Genomic DNA, 17,768 nt, shown 5'->3' on the forward strand with positions numbered 1-17,768 from the left:
TCTAGCTCAAAGACTTGAGACTTGACTTGGACTCTAGCTCAAAGACATCTCTGTCAAGTGATGATGCCAATGACATTCGTTCAGACTTGACCTCAGTGGCTCTAATGACCATAACAACTGTTGTTACAACATCCAGGAGCACCAACGAACCAGTGGTATTGATCATCGTGGACAACGACCCCACAGAGGTAGAGGTTATATAATTATAGAGAACAGAGGTTATATAATAGCTGAGTTTCCCTACCGGTCAGTCAGAAGGCTCCCTCCATGCTCATGACTCTTTAGACAGTCAATCAGAACTGAAGAAGCCTCTTGGATGAGGTATGAAACGTCTTCGAGTACCTTCAACCAAGTCCAGTTAGTCTTGATTTTAACCTTCCTTGGATTTTTATGGACAATTGTAAGTGATTAACTTTTACATTTTATAATTATACTTCACGTTGTACAAATTGAGCAAGTCAGGGATCCATTACTGGGCATTTATCTTTTAGAAAAGCAGATGCTATGGCCAACTAGGGGTTATTTCGTAAAAGGAAAAAAAGTACATTTTGCATTGGGTATTCAGGACAAAAGGGGGAAATTACAATTCTTGAAGACAGTTTTAATTGGCATACCAATTAAATGAAAGCGCACACAAATAACTGGTATTTGTTTTACCATGTGACCGTCGGAGGTACCTGTACAAATGTGATAATACAGCACAAAGATAGGGTGTATTTAGCCTAGTTTAGCACAAGACTGGAAGCAGATGAATCTGCTAGCATAGCTAAATTGACATAAAGAAACACACATTTCAACAACTTGGAAGCTTTTTACTGACAGACTATATGGATGATCTGACACTGTCAATAGTACTGCTGCTGTGTATTTCCTCTTCAGGTTGCTGGACTCACCGCTGGTTGCAGCTGGCCATTGATGCTCACTGTGCGGAAAGGCGAGTTGGTGGAAAGACGCTTGTCCCACTCACTTGGCTGAGGCTCCGGTACCGACTCCATAAAACTCCTCTTCAGCTCACTGATGCTAGTGTGGTGACGCATGATCTCAGTCTGGGTCTTATCCATGTCCTTCAACAAGAATGTAACAGTCAGAATAGATTGATGGAAGTAAAAATGTAATTGAGTAAGAAGAAGGGAAAAGGAAGTGAAAAGAAAATAGTCCCATATGGAAAATAAATGTTTATATTAGTAAAGGAAAGGAGACAAATAGTCAAACATAATGAATCATCCAGATTGGAAAAGTAAGTTGTAAGAACAATCTGCCACTCTTAGTCAATATGTTGACAAATTATTCTTAAATGCAGTATGTCTTTGTGTTGTTTCACAGGCATATACTTGGATTGAGCCTGCCTATTTTCAATGACATGCTGAGGTGATGGAAGAATATATTTGTTTATTTTTCAGACAAACCAGACACCAGACTGCACTGGACTGCATCTGTTTCTTGTGATCCAAATTTCAGCCCAGCAGCAGTCACTGAGATTTTGAGTTTAAAGCCATTTCTAAATCTCCCTCCTGTGGGTCATGATATCAGAAGAAAAGCAGCAGAAGCGCAGAGGATGCCTGAGTGTTTTTTAATACGGCACCGGTTTAACAATGAACACAGGAAGTGTCGTGTTTCTCTGAAAATCCTGCATATGGTGAGCAGGTCTGACAGAACCAAAGCAAGGAAGGTGAATGGTGTACACATCCAACAACAGTTGGCTACAGGTGCAGGACAAAGATATGGAATGCCATTTAAATCATAATAAATAATTAAATAAATAAATATGGCTATGAAATAAATAAGGGAATAAATAAATGTAAATATAAATATATACATGAGTCAGTTGTTCAATAAATAAATTGTCTTTTATTTTTCAAAGGATGTTTTTCACTGTTTTTTTTATCTCCATCTATTATATTTAAATGAAGAGTGTGGTTTTCTCATAGATCAGCTGTTGTAGTAATGGGTTTTGGGTTATGGTAGGAGTTGTAATTTTTCCCTGGTTGATTCTTGATCATGGCATTTTTTTCATCATTTTTTCATGTGTTTATGTCCTTGGTGTTGGTGTGTAATTTATTCTGTGTTCTCGTTCCCTGGCCTGGATCAGGTTTTGTTCAGTTATGTAGTCTTTCCATGTTTTCTGTTTTACTTGTGTTTCTGTGTGCTTTATTTCCTTTGGTCATATGAAGTGTCCTTGTCCTTGTCTTTGTTTCCTGTTGCTTGATTATTTAATGTGTTTCATCTCTGCACTCCCTCCCTGCTAGTTTACGCCTGTATTTAATGTGCTCATGTAACAGAGTCAAATATGTAATATTATAATTACACAATATTCTATGTAAATAGTGATCACCTGACGAGTTAGATCTCCTGTGTCAATAAGAGGAACGTTTGTGATTTAGTTTCTGTACCCCTACATTCACTTTCAGGGGACAACCCTCTATAAACAGGGTCTCCCACCCTTGCCTCTTCCCTTTTGTTATACTTCATGGAAGAGGTAAACTGCTTAGTAACCAGCTTAGAAAGTTGTGATGTTTTAGCCTACTAGCTTAAACTTGTGTAATATGCTAATATATTCCCTTGTCATTTAACTTGTGTAGGGGCTGAAGTTGTAACATAACAATTGACCGAGGGATTGTGTATTTACATCTGTTGTCGGGTATGTTTTCTGTAGTTGTATTTTTTTGATTTACTACGCCCTTTTGTTGTACTTCATGGAAAAGGGGCTGAAGTTGTAACATAATTGTGTATTTACATGTGTCAGAGAGAGAATAAACGGAGATCACCTCCAAAGATATCCTGGTCTGCGCCTACACTTCATAACACAACGCACGCAAAACTAGAAACCACCGGATGAGCTCTGTTTAGTCCTTGTTGTTTCCTCGTCACTTGTGAGTGTTCTGCCCGAGCTCTGTTTCCTTGGCTTATTGGATTGTTCCCTTTTGGATTAACCTATTTTTTGGATTTACCCCTTTTGTTTGGACTCTTGCCTTGTGCTTTATGTAAACCTGTTTTGTCTATTTTAATAAACCTTTTTGAACTCCATCCTCCTCACCAGTGTCTGCATTTGGGTCCAGTGTCTGCATTTGGGTTCCTGCCTCTGCACTCAGTAATTATGACAACAGCAAGACCTATTATGGCTGTTTTTAGTGAGCCAGATCATTTGGCTTGTTGTATAACAAAAACAACACACTATTAATGAAACAGTATTACTATTATAGTATAACTCTGTACAGACACATTTTTAATTAAATTTGTATGAAATAATTTGAGCCAAAATATGTTTAAAAATGTTACTGGTTTGTCTTTCACTTAAAAGAGCCGACTCCTCCTACAACACATCACTACTGTGGACCTAACATAGCCTCTGAGACCGATGGAAGCCAATTTGCGGTTTAACGACACCACAGGGAATGCAGTACACATACACGGGTAGTTTTCTTGCCGGCTTTGGCTCCTGTTCTCCCTCAACTCTCTGTTATTTATGGAGTTTCTAAAGTAACTTCTAACTACTAGCTATTTGTAGCTGCCGTCAGTGTCAGTCAGTGAAGACATAAATGAAAATAAAAGACATAACATGTGGATTGTTTAATTTTTCATTTTAGTATAGAAGGCCATCATCTGTGCATTATAGTGGGGGTTAAATATTCTGGCAGACAGCATGTATAGCCTGGTAAGTACATTAATTGCTTTGTTTTATTTAAAGCGCTATTTAAATGCAATGTATTATTATTATGATTATTATTTACCATTTAAGCTGGGGGTATTCAGATCAAATCCCTCAATATCTAAAGGACGGCTATTTCCAAGTATTAAGACCTCGCAAATTAAATGAGAAATTCCCTTACAAAAGAATACAGCGTGTCTGGATCTAGCTTCCAAACAGTAACATAACCAAGGATGACCAAGTGATCGATTCTGTGGTAAATTATAACACCAGACTATACGAGGAAAAATATATGATTGCCTTGGACAGTCTCTCTTTTGTGCAATGAATAATATGAAGTTCGAAAACATGTACAGAAGAATTAAAGCATTTATTTTGATAGATGTGTTAGCCTACTTTGCAAATATTATTCATGTACTTAGGTGAAATTGAAGGTTCACCTTCATGCATGCTCAAGCGGCCAGGGGCACACTTCCTATAAGAGGGTAATTACCCTGGTACGACACGTCAGAATGGTTGGTGTCAAACACGACAAGAAAACCTGCTCAGTAGTACTGCATTCCCTGTTGTCAAACTAGCCTCCGTTGGTCTTGGAAGCTGTGTCCGTCCAGTCTTGTCTGAATCTGAGAGATTACCAAACCGCCTTAATTTGAATACAACAGATGAAAGTAAAGAGCTGGGAAATAAATGTGGCATTATGAAATAAAAGTCTCCTGAAATAAATAAAAGTAGTAAAATACAAACCTTTTTATCAACTATATTGACATTTTTATATTTCAGTATCTATTTCTTTGTCATATTCATTTATTTATATTGATTTAATTGACATTCCATACAGAGGCAGCACATAAAGCAAAAGAAAAAGTTGTCTGTACACTGAATAATGCAAGTTCCCAAAAATGTAAATATATTACGAATGGGGGTGAAAGAACTTAAGAACAGTGTACTTTTTCCCCCTGCTGTTTTCAGGAAGAATGAACTTCAGTACTTATAGCCTACTGGCTACAGCCTTTTTTAAGACAATCATGTGTTATGTAAATAGTAATTGTTTTTGGATGATGGGTGTGATTTTGTATCGTGTTATCTCCTTATTGTAGATAGAGCTGTCATTTTTGTCTTGACCTGACAGAGAACTTGAAGGTAGAATGCTTTTGGGACATTTACAGTATTCAGTGTGCGGACTTTTTTTCCTTGTGGAATCACAGCTTAATTATTATATGCTTTGTTTGTAGTCTTTAACTGGAAGCAGGGTTATGGTAGAGCTGGTTTACAGTATCTCTGTACTGGACACACATAGGTGAAATTTATCTGCTCTTCCTGGTTTGATGGTTACCAAGCTATTTCCAAAAATGTGACTATTGTTTTAATCATATACAGCCATGTGAAATAGCTTCAAATTACTATTTTAGATATAGATATAGATGGAAGGCTGAATCAGAGAAACAAACACATACAGTACAGATACATATAGAGGAGGCTGACTTGTCACATACGTAGCATGCTGAGGTTTTACCCAGAACCTAGGTGGCTGTAAAAAACATAACTATGAGCTTGAAGAGGTCAAGAAACAGAGAACAGCAGAGAATGCTAATAATTCTCAGAGGGTTTGTGAGGTAGTCTTTTGAGTCAATGGCTATATGAAATATATTGATTAATGCAGCTTTAAAAGGGAAATTCACCAATGTGAGGGTTTCCACGCTGTAGTAATGTAACATGTCATCTCTCTCTGAAATTATATAAACTGAATAGAGAATGTCATACAGCACAATGACACAGTAATTATGGAAACAAAAGTTCTGAGTCACAGACAGACAATAAATACAGCATGAGCATTGCTGGGGAGTTTGGTCCATGTATAAAATTCAAATGAAAAGAGACTGACATCACTAAAGCTACATTCAGACTGCAGGCCAAAGTGACCCAAATCCGATTTTTTTGCTCATATGTGACTCAGATCTGATCTTTTTATAACAGTGTGAACAGTCCAAGTCACATGGAATCTGATCTTTTCCAGTTCGGATTTGGACAACATATGAAAGTGGCCCAATACAGATCGTATTTTTTTAAGTGCGACCTGAGCCTGGCGACTTTCACGTCACTCTAGAGCAACTGTTGCCCCACCGGACGGAGCAGCGATGAACAAAAAAGTTCCACATAAGCCATTATTATACACAACAGAGTTGTGGAGCATATGCGTTGGAAGCCAGAAACAGTAGTGAATGTCATGCAAAGGACAGAAAGTTGGGAGAGATGTGACCCCATGAGTAAACAGGGAGAGGACAATGAAACACGGGAGTCTCCTGTGAAATTTGGGAGGGTTAGAAAATAGGAGCTAACCGGAGGTAACCTCTGTGACTTGTTTACTTCCATAAGACAGCGTGCTCCAGTGATGTCATTTTATTCTTCAGCACATGCAGGTCACTTTCAGGCCGTGGACAGTTCACACTAGAGTCTGATATGGGCCACATTTAAACAATAATGTGAACTGTCAAACAAAAAAATCGGATCTGGAAAAAAATCGGAATTGAGCATTAAGGCCTGCAGTCTGAACGCAGCCAAAGACATACATGACTGGTACAACATGTTCTAACTCCTAACTCATCACATATAGATGCTTTGTTAAGACCCTGTAGTGTCATTTCTTAATTATTATGTAAGCACTGTGCAACAACAATATAAATGCTACATCAATTTAGCATGGTTAATGTGTAAAACACTCGCAGTTTGGTTAGGTTTAGAAAAATATCATGGTTTTGGTTAAACTTACATACTACTACATACTACTTACATATAGCTTATGCACGTTGCTTACTCAGTTAAAAATAAGTCAACAATGATTTTTACATGGTAAATGAACTCCTCGGTCCTCGGTGAAAGTCGTGGGTTTGTCCTCTCCGACCTCATCCCTACACCAACTTTGCTGCTCTTTATACTCTGTCTCCTGACTTACATCATTGAAAAATTACACTAATGGGATTCACAGTGTGTTAAAAAGTGACACCAAGGGGTTTTAACAACACAACCATACAGATGACGTGAGAGTGAAAACAGGTTAGAATAGTAACAAATAAAAAAAATGTTTTTGTAAATTCTCTGTAGGGTCCACTCTGAAAATAGACCCTTTCAGTGCAGAGATTTATTGTAACAGTCACAATGTGTCCTGAAAAGGTTTATGGACATCATGGCAGAACAGTAGGCCAGGTACTGAAACTTTTCTGAGGCTGGTACACAGGACCAGGAGTCTTTAGGAGTCTTTAACTCTGTATGTGCACATCCTACAAAACACACACCCCTTTATTCATAATTCTAATTATTTCAGTTAGGGTAAGATAGTAGTATAATAGTAATTATACTAGTAATACTAATAGTAGTTTTTGCTAAGGTCAGGTTAAGGTTTTGCTCATTCATTTACATTCATGTGAAAAATCCAGTTCAGTTTTTCTTAAATGTTTTTAGTGACTATTTTCTGAAACATGTGACATTATTTTTTTAAATGGTATGAGGAGGCAGGTGTCCCCTAGACTCACAGGGAGAACAAGAAAAGCTATGCCACTCGTTTTGATTGTTTTAGTATTTGCTATTAATTTATCAGTAAGGTGAAGTTTAAAGTTGTTTGATTTTGTCCAAATAATGATAGTGAGAACTACACTACTGTAAAGTTGATCGTAAAGCTGGAGTGTGGGACTTTTATGTATAAATGAACGTCTGTTACATTCAAGCCCTTGCCATGCCTAACAAGGTCACACAATGCTGATTAAGTCTATCACTGCCAGGTAAATCTCTTTTTATTTTGCAGTTTTATTAGAGTTTTTAAATCTGGTGTCTGTGGTGACATTCCCACACTGGCATGTTACATGAACCAGCAATGACTGTTTTGCCAGAGCTGAAAGGGGGAGCAACGATCTGCCATTATTCAAAAATAAGGTCCTGTTAGGAGAACATTTATTATTGAAAATTGTTTATTTTTTATTATTTTTTTATTTATTAATTTATGTTTATTATGATTGCATAGTGTGTGTATTAATATGCTTTGGCAACATTGTATTAAAGCCACTTGAAATTGAATGGAAATAACATAACTCTCTATCTACATGGCTCTGGAGCAGCTGTATTGATTGAATCAGGTAAAGCAACTAGGAATATGACAAAGCTTATGGCAGAAAAACCTAAGAAAAGTTTCTGATGGTCCAGTCCTCGACAGCGAGGACAAACGCAGATTATCATTAGTGTAGCTTTTCTTCATTGGAGAGCTCTGAGAGAAGGACTGATGGCAGACACAATGTTGTGTTACTGCTCTTGGAAAGGTTGGTATCTATTACATTTACTCGCTACATCTTGCTCTCTCACACGTCATTAAACCAAACCGATTTCAACATGATCTACATAAGCCATTAATTTTGTCGCTGTCAAATTTACATTTAATCAGGAGAGACTTCATTGAGAGTCAACAATATTTATTGTATAAAGATGAGAAATATGATGAGTCTTTGGCGATTAGACGCCATCACGACTAAATGTAAAATGCGTATTTGTATAGTGCCTTTCTAGTCTTTTCAGCCACTCAAAGCGCTTTTACACTACATCCACTAACATTTATACACTGAGGGGCGGCTGTGGCTCAGGAGGTAGAGCGGGTTGGCCGTTAATCGGAAGGTCGGCGGTTCAATCCCTGGCTCCCCCTAGTTGCGTGTCGAAGTGTCCTTGGGCAAGATACTGAACCCCGAATTGCCCCTGGCGGCTATGTATGAATGAGTGTGACTGGTGAATGCAGATGTAGTGTAAAAGCGCTTTGAGTGGTCGAAAAGACTAGAAAGGCGCTATACAAATAACATTCATTCACTGGCGGAACAGCCACCAACCACCGACCTTCCGATTAATGGGCAACCCGTTCTATCTCCTGAGCCACAGGCGCCCCATGATTCTGTCATATTTTAAGGGGGTAGTGAAGCCGTGCGTAGTGTAGAATACCTGCCTCAGCCTGTATTGTAGAATGTCTTCAGTGATTCTGGTGGAGCTTCATTAAGCAAAAATAACTCTGATAACTATCCCTGATAAGACATAAAAATTGTTGTGTGCAATCTAAAAGAGGGCATTAAACAGGCAAGGAAAGTCTGATAAAACTGTAGGATCCAATGTAATCATGATAGAAAGGCTGATGTAGCAGCAGATTAGGCCGTGTCTTTATTGCTATGTTTTACTGGATGCATTTTTACTGTGACCAGTTGTGCCAGTGTTTGTGTACTGTGAGTGAGAGAGAGATTTTTGGACGGTGTGTCTACCTAATTTTTTAGAAATAAATTACATTGACTCTGATGATATAGTTACATATAGGACGTTTTTAATGTAAAAATCCCCCCGCGCTTTTTTACATTTAATACTAGCTCGTCCTCACCATATAAATGGCTGTATAGGTTGATTATGGAGCAGCTATTTACGACCCATATTTATGACCCATATTTTCAGGTCATGACCTTAGTGACGAAAGAAATCAGGTACATCACCTGATTTCTTTCGTCACTAAGGTCATGTAAAGGTCATATAAAGAGCAATAAAATCTGCAGAAGGAGGTGTTGGGGTGGATGAATGGGTGAAGTAAACTCAGGACTTATTTCTTGCCTAAACCTAACCAAACTACGACCGTTTCACGACGTTAAGTGTTAAACATCACGTGATTTAGATAACATATTTAAGGACTGGTACGCCTGTCAATGGACTGGTACTTGCCAACACTCTTTTGGGAAGATTCATATATGTCATTGTATTTGTGTATTTGTTCTCTTGGAGATCAATAAAAAAATAGGCATATGTATCGTTGACTTTAAAAGAAAGTGTATTGTGAGTCCAGCTTATATATAGCACTGTGCACAATTTTTGAACACCTGCCTAAAACTTTTGCAAAGTAAGAACACCTTCAAAATAGACATGTTAATAGATATCAAATCAATATTTGGTGTGACCACCTTTTGCCAAACAGCATCAGTTCTTCTAGGTACATTTGCACAATTTTGTAGCCAAATCATCAGTTGTATGATTAAACAATTATAGCAGGTGCTCTTACGTTAAAGCATTTCTCCTCACCTGCCTAATATATACACGGTACTGTATTTATGCATAGCTTAGTTCACATTAGACATTTTCACTTATATGTTTGTTTCAGCACCAAAGGCCAAGCTGCATTACCAGTTTAAACTTTAATCTATGTTAAAAAAGAGACCATGACAATATGAAATGACAATGTCAAAATGAAGTGAAGCTACTTGCATGACAGTCAGAGAGGAAAATAGTGCATGCCAAGCCTTTAGGGTCAAGCTGAAAACAAGGCAACAAATTAAGAAAAACAGATGCGTCAAAGCAAAAAGTAAAACACAGCATCCATCCAGGTAGAAAAAAGTGACAGCAAACAGGCAGAACACATATCTGAGGACTGAAGATACAAACCTCCAACATTAAATTGCTATGTCTGATGTAAATAGTTTCACCCTCAAGTTTCTTAGCTCTTTTCTGTGGAAAATGAGGGAAAGGGGAAGATCTGGTTGGAAATAATGCTGAATTCATTTAAACATTTTAATATTTGACTTGCAGTGGAATCCAATGACCAGCACTGACCATGACAATGACATGAATCACAAAAAATAACAGAGCTATAGGGCTGCAGGAACCTAGTTTTGTGCTGTTCTTGTGGTTTTAGTAAACTATAATGTAGTTTAGTCTCCTGCTCTGGCCTTTTCTGTTTTATTGAATTTTAACCATTGGTATTAGTAAATTACACTGTATCAAGTAACTATCAGTCTATTTTTATACTCTTGGTATATACAGTATGTTGTAAATTCCCTATTATTACTGTGTTTGTGGTGCAGGATTTGTTCAGTGCTGAATTTAGTGTTTTTACATCAGGCACCTCGTTGGACAGCTAAGGGGTCCATAATATTGAGCCGTTGCCGATCTGCTAATTATTGCTAATTAGTTTGTGTTATATTAGCGAATTTCACCGCTAATATAACATAACATTACTAACGTTACAACTTGGTAATAAGCTAAAGCTAACTTAGAGTTAACATGTGCTCTTTAAGCTAGTATTGTAGTATGTATATTGTGTTTTGTTTATTGCAGATACCAGTACAGGAAGAGAGTCAATCAGACCAATGTAAAGTCTCAGACAGAACAGACAATAGAGATAAATTCTAACAAATCAAACTGTAAACAGCAAACCAAAAACACAGAGCTGTATGTAATTTGGAGTTGTGCTTCATCAGTAAAGCCAAGTTAACCTAGTCTTGGTCTTGGTCGGCGGTTCAATCCCTGGCTCCCCCTGGTTGCGTGTCGAAGTGTCCTTGGGCAAGATACTGAACCCCGAATTGCCCCTGGCGGCTGTTCCGCCAGTGTATGAGTGAGTGTGAATGTTAGTTTCCGTTTGAGCACTTAGGCTCAGTGTATGAATGTGTGTGACTGGTGAATGCAGATGTAGTGTAAAAGCGCTTTGAGTTGTCGAAAAGACTAGAAAGGCGCTATACAAGTACGGAGCATTTACATTTACATTTAACTGTCCTACTGTGTTTCCGGCCTTGCTCTCTAATCGGAGTGTTTGTGTGGATGAAGTGTTCCAGCGAATTCCCCTAAAACAACATACAGTCCTAGCTCTCCGTAACACTGGTCCTTCGAGCCGGATTACTTCACCCATATCAGCAAGATGGACACAATGAGAACATCAATTATCGCAAGTGAAGCGACAGGACGGCCACGGCAGCTACCAGCTTACCTCCAGGGCTACCAGTTCAGCCTCCCTCAGTCCCTCATGCCTTATACTGCTCCTCATCTGGATGAAAACTTAGGTGCCAGTGCACAGCATCTGCAGTCACTCAGCCTGCAGACCAGGTCTGCTTCTCAAGATGGCCAGCTACTTCGAGCACTCGGACACCCACCCTATCATTCCCCTGCAGCAGTAGTCGATAAGGTGAGCCAGTGGAACACAACACCACAAGCTAGTACATATCTTAGCTTGCCAACAGTGTGGGAGAGGCCGCCATCTCCTGCCCTAAGTGAAAGCAGCCTGCGAAGCCATCCTCACAGTGTACAGCCTCAGCGAGCCAGGTTCTCCAGCATCACAGCGATCAGTACAAGTTAACCCAAACTTCCTGCCAGATGATACAACTTGGCCAAGCACACAAGCAGCTGCATTCACTGCCAGTGCTGCAAGTACAGTATTACTGTCCAAAGTTATAACATCCACTACCTCAAGCCAGAGCCATGGCCAAAGTGACATTCTAACCTGATCCCTTCCAGTTACATTAACATCTACATCACAGTTTGCACCAGTCCCCAAGCCAACAGCATCTACATCATACCAACCTGCCTATCAAATAATGCATCCTGTGAGTACGGCTGCAAGTATCCAGCATAATAGCCCATCTACTCATATGCCAGTCCAATACCAGCCCTGTTCCACAGCTCCAACCTATCCAGTATACCAGCCATCTCCAACTGTGATAACGCCAACATGCCAACCCCTGGCTCCACCAGCACTGCTCCCTGTGCTTCAGCCCACAGCTCTGTGAAGTAACGTTGCACCATACCACCAGTTGTCATACACTCCTGCTGCAGTTCCACAGCCTGTGTACCAGCCTCCACCAGCTATTACAGCGTAGCCCTTGATCCAGTCACAAAGCTATCACCAGGTCCGCCTCTACAACCTGTTCTCCAGCCTCAGCCTCCTTCCGCAGTGCAGCCTTTCTACCAGCCGGTGCCCATAATGCCAGGTCCTTCTACTCAGGTATACAATACAGTTTCCAGATGCCGAAGCAGCCTGTTCCTGTACCTGAACTGCCCAAGCTGGTCTGTGACAGTGACAGAGAATTCACCGACCTCAAAATGGCACTAGACCACCTGCTTGGCCCCTACACAGAGCTGTCAGAGCACACTACAAGTACCAGGTACTCATGGAGCACCTAGTCCTGGATGAAGCCAAGCTTATTGCTCAGTCCTGCAGACATTATACCCAACGCTACGTGGCTGCTATGGAAGCATTACAGCGCCAGTATGGACAACCACATCAGCTCGCACAAAGTGAGATTGCTACAATCTTAAATGCCCCTGATGTTAGATCGGGAGACACCAAAGGCTTCCAGAGTTTCGCCCTCAGTGTTGACTTGCTAGTAGGAATGCTCACTTCACTAGAGGGGCCCAGTGGGACAGAAATTATGTCAACTGGCCATGTCGACAGACTGCTTAGTAAGCTGCCCAAGCATATGAGAGACAGTTTTGTAGAGCACTTCCAAACACAAGGTCGTCTCAACACAAGTCGACTCAACCCCTACAACCTCAGAGACCTCGCTAATTGGCTCAAAGTTAAGGCAGAAGCTCAAAGACTATCTGCAAAAATGGCACAGCGTCATCGTCCTGAAGAGCCTCGTGTCTCCAGGAGAGACAGAAACGCTCCAGCTTCCAAGCCCCGAATGCAGTCTGTGTCTGTTTATCACAGCCCTGACAAACCCGAAGCTGATAACAGTCATACTGCAGAGACAGCCCGCTCTAATCCCAAGTCACAAAGGTCCAAGAAGTTATGTCTTTTCTGTAAGAGCACAGAGCACTATCTGTCACAGTGCACTGACATCGTACAGCGTTCACCAGATGACGTCAGGATATGGCTCGAACGTAGTAAGCGCGTAACTGTGGTCGGACCAGCCACCAGCCTGAAGCATGCACCTTAAAGAAACCACGCAGCGAGTGTCAAGAAATTCATCTGAGAGTTCTATACAACGTTGCCAAGTCAGACTCACGTGTCTACCTCATCACTCCACATGACCAAGCCACCCTCAGCAACTCTAAGCAAGGAGGAAAGGTATATCTCAAGGTGGTGCCCATCATAATATGTCACAGCCGCAAGTCACTGAAAACCTACACTATTCTGGATGATGGGGCCGAACGAACAATAATACTACCAGCTGCTGCCCAACGTCTAGGCCTCAAAGGTAAAGCAGAGACCCTCACTCTCCGCGCCATCCGCCAAGATGTCGCCCATCTTGCTGGTGAATCTGTGTCTTTCTGTGTAGCCCCACTAGCACACCCGAAAGAGCGCCACCTTATTAAAGAAGCCTATACAGCAGGCCAACTAGCTTTAGCAGAGCAATCCTACCCCATGCCCCCACTACAGGAACGTTATCGCATTCTACAGGACCGCCCACTCCCAGACTTTAGTGAAGTGCAACCATTGATACTAATCGGCACAGATTGCACACACTTGATCACAGCTGAAGAGCCAGTGAGAGTTGAACCCAAGGGCAGCCCAACAGCAATCTACACAAGCCTCGGTTGGGCACTTCAAGGTCCAGACAGTATGGTTTCTACTGCTGCTTCCTGCTACTTTACCTCCCTCACACCAGCACCAGATGACCTCTACCAACATATCGAACGTTTCTGGCAGCTAAAAATCCTCCCATTTCGAAACGATAAGCTAGCAGTCCGATCCCGTCTAGACCAAGAAGCCATCAACATCCTTGAGACACGCACTGAAAGAGTCAAAGTGGTTGACACACTCCGCTACGCCACACCACTACTCCGTATCAAAGGGGCACCACCACTCAAGGCCACACCTGAAGCAGTCATGCCCCTTCTCCGTGGCACAGAGAGGCGACTACGAAGAGACCCAGTTCTAGCTAAACAATACGAGGCAGAGATCCAGAAGCTCATCAGTGGAGGCTGTGTAGTCAAGCTCGGTGAAGATGAGTTGAAGGCATCCAATGAGTCATGGTTCATACCCCATCACCTCGTTCACCACAACGGCAAGCCCCGTCTCATGTGGGACTGCTCCTTCGTCCGTAACGGCCTCTCACTCAATGAACAGCTCCTCCAGAGAGTCAAACACTCACCATGCACTCACCATGTGTCTATAAGGTGCTCGCCCGGCAATATGACCCGCTTGGGATCATCATCCCCTACACAACAAGAGCTAAAGTTCTCGTTCAAACGTTGTGGGCCAAGAAGAGGAGCTGGGACGACCCTAACCTTCCTCCAGAGATCATCGAGGCCTGGTCGAGCTGGGAGAGTGAGCTTCCTGAACTGGCTGGTGTGTCCATTCTCCGAACATACGCTCCATTGGAACCAGCTACTGAAGCTACAGAGTACACTCTCCATGTCTTCTGTGACACCTCGGAACAGGCGTATGGTTCGGTCGCCTATCTCACCACAACCACCATCAACAATGCAGTTCACGTCTTCTTTGTCATGGCCAGGTCGAGAGTAGCCCCAAAACGCCAACAGTCAATGCCACGTCAGCTGTCCTCCCTCATCCATCGAGAGCTCACTCTAAACATCAGGGAGACTTGGACCGACTCAACTACAGTCCTGACCTGGCTGACATCTGAGTCCTGCAGGTTCAAGGTCTTCGTTGGGACCAGGGTCTCTGAGATCCAAGGCCTGACTGCCTCTCACACCTGGCAGTATGTAGATATGACAAACAATCCGGCTGACGACCTAACGAGGGGTAAGACCTTGGCCGAGTTAACCACTTTAAATCGATGGATCCAGGGTCCAGCTTTCCTCCGCTCTCCACCACAAGAATGGCCTTCGGTTCCAGAATCCGTCAACCCAGCAGATCCCTCTGAGCTCAAGCAGACAATCTTCTGCAGCCACACACAAACACGCTCTCCAGACCCACTGCTAGACACCTCACAGTTCAACTACTGGGCGAACCTGGTTAAGGCTAAGCATCAGTTGCTTCACGGGGCGGCCGCAGACCCATCATCACCTCCTCCTAATCTCCGTCACGTGGAGGTCCACCTGCTAAAGACCAGCCAAGCAGAGAGCTTTCCTGAAGAAGTCAAGTGCCTAAAAGCTGGTAACCCTGTGTCCCCCAGCAGCAAGCTGAGTTCACTTGCTCCAGAGATAAGAGTCTGGCCTTATTCGAGTTGGAGGTTGACTTAGGCACATTGAATCCGGTCCTACTGACATCCACCCAGTTGTGCTTGATCCCAGGCATGCTGTCACAAGATTCCTCATCAAAGACATGGACGCACGTCTGCTCCACCCGGGCCCAGACAGAGTCTTCACCAAGCTCAGATGGCAGTATTGGATCCTACGTGGGAGACAGGCCGTGAAGAAATATCAGAGAACCTGCCTGGAGTGCACCAAATGGAGAGGAAATCCTTCGGTCCCCATGATGGCAGATCTTCCTCCTGCCCGCCTGCGACTCCTAAAGCCCCCCTTCTACTCCACAGGAGTTGACTGTTTCGGTCCATACGTCATCAAAGTTGGACGCCGGAACGAGAAGCGATGGGGAGTGATTTTAAAGTGCATCATGACACGCTGTGTCCACCTAGACCTGCTAGCAGGCCTCGACACAGACACTTTCCTCTTGGCGCTGAGAAGGTTCATAGCACGAAGAGGAACCCCCGCCGAGATACTCTCAGACCAAGGGACTAATTTCCGAGGGGCTGAGAGGGAGCTTAAAGAGGCCTTTGCAGCTATGGGCCCAGATCTAAAAGAGAGACTCGCCAAGAACCAGATTCCAGCTCAACCCACCAGCAGCGCCTCACTTCGGCGGAGCTTGGGAGAGTGAAATACAGTCCGTCAAGAAAGCTCTCCAAGTGGTTGTTGGCACGCAATCCCTCTATGAAGATGTCCTTCTCACCCTTCTGATCGAAGTCGAGGGCATCCTCAATACAAAGCCCTTAGGTTATGTATCGTCAGACATAGCTGTTCCTGATCCAGTGACGCCTAACATGCTGCTGATGCGGCCGAGGGACGCCTCCTTACCACAAGTGTCATACGCTCCTGACACCCTCACAAGACGACGTTGGCGCCACTGTCAGATGATGGCGGACCACTTCTGGGCTCAGTTCCTTAGACATTACCTTTCTTCCCTACAAGTCCGGCAGAAGTGGCGGCGGCCCACTGATGACATCACCCAGAGCACGGTTGCCATGGTTATCAATCCCCAGCTTCCGAGAGCGCAGTGGCCCATCGGGAAGGTCGTCAAGGTGATCGAGAGTGCAGATGGTTGTGTCCGGTCGGCCGAGGTCCAAGTCGGGGAGAAGACCTACCTGCGGCCAGTAGCACATCTGGTCCAGCTGCCTGTCATTTCAGATGATGGCGGAACCAGTCCAGGGACTCCATCAGCACCTTCGGGAATTTAGTAGTCTTTACATAATAGCTAGGCTATTCTGGGGGCGGCTGTTGTAAATTCCCTATTATTACTGTGTTTGTGGTGCAGGATTTGTTCAGTGCTGAATTGAGTGTTTTTACATGAGGCACCTCGTTGGGCAGCTAACACAGTCTCTGTAACACAGTAGTTTCTGCTTGGTCTATGGTTTGCGCAAACTACCTGCACCTGGGGTTGTGGTGAACAAATCTGAAACCAGTGTAAGAGACCAGTGTTAGAGACCACCATCACCTGACCAGGTGTATACCTGCTAACTTTGCCAAGTTCGCAATATGAACTTGATGATTTGTTAAACAGTATCTTATTCACACATACAGCACTTACAGAGCAACATTAGCATTCCTTGGTGTAGTGTTTTTGGCCACCTGCTCTCTTTCAGCTCGGGGAAATATCTGTCAATTCTATGTATCTATCGTCTCAGGTTACGTATGTAACCCTTGTTCCCCGAGAAGGGGAACGTGACACTGCGTCGGTGACGACACTATGGGAACGCCTCTGGGCGTGGCAGGGCTGAACTATCAATGAAACTACTCCAATCCTATTGGTGTTACTAGAACGGTAGTGTGTGACGGCGTAACCGGAGGGGGTATATAAGCACGCTGGCACATAGGACACATTAGCCCTTTCTATGAAGCAAGGCACTCCAGGCGGGGTGAGGTATGGCGGACCGACGCAGTGTCTCGTTCCCCTTCTCGGGGAACAAGGGTTACATACGTAACCCGAGACGTTCCCCTTCGAGGGAACTCAAACTGCGTCGGTGACGACACTTTGGGAACGAGATACCCACTTAGGCCGCACCGAAACCCCGCCTGCCCCCAGCGTGCAGAACCTGACGGCATGACTAGGAGGAGAGCGCACGGGTGCCGGGTGCAGAAGGCAGGTCCAGACTGTAAAACCGGATAAAAGTGTGAGGGGTGGCCCAGCCAGCCGCATCACACAAATCCTGGAGTGACGCCCCTGCGAGGAGGG

The 17,768-nt window shown here is 43.1% G+C and overlaps 1 protein-coding gene across 5 annotated transcripts in view; it reads right to left on the reverse strand.

Moving 5' to 3' along the window:
- Positions 1-721: 721 nt before the first annotated feature.
- The window catches only part of epb41a (erythrocyte membrane protein band 4.1a), a 58,322-nt gene continuing 41,275 nt past the window's right edge, over positions 722-17,768 (reverse strand). For 3 of the 5 annotated variants that reach the window (XM_046059191.1, XM_046059189.1, XM_046059187.1), the window contains 2 exons: positions 10,085-10,147; positions 722-1,064 (listed from right to left, as the gene is read on the reverse strand). In XM_046059191.1, coding sequence (XP_045915147.1) covers positions 876-1,064; positions 10,085-10,147 — 252 coding nt within the window. In that variant the 3' untranslated portion in view covers positions 722-875. The remainder of the gene's footprint in view (positions 1,065-10,084; positions 10,148-17,768) is intronic. The other 2 variants (XM_046059190.1, XM_046059188.1) reach the window with 1 other exon arrangement.

This window comes from Micropterus dolomieu, linkage group LG09, assembly GCF_021292245.1.
Source record: "Micropterus dolomieu isolate WLL.071019.BEF.003 ecotype Adirondacks linkage group LG09, ASM2129224v1, whole genome shotgun sequence".
In the NCBI taxonomy this organism is placed as follows: domain Eukaryota; kingdom Metazoa; phylum Chordata; class Actinopteri; order Centrarchiformes; family Centrarchidae; genus Micropterus; species Micropterus dolomieu.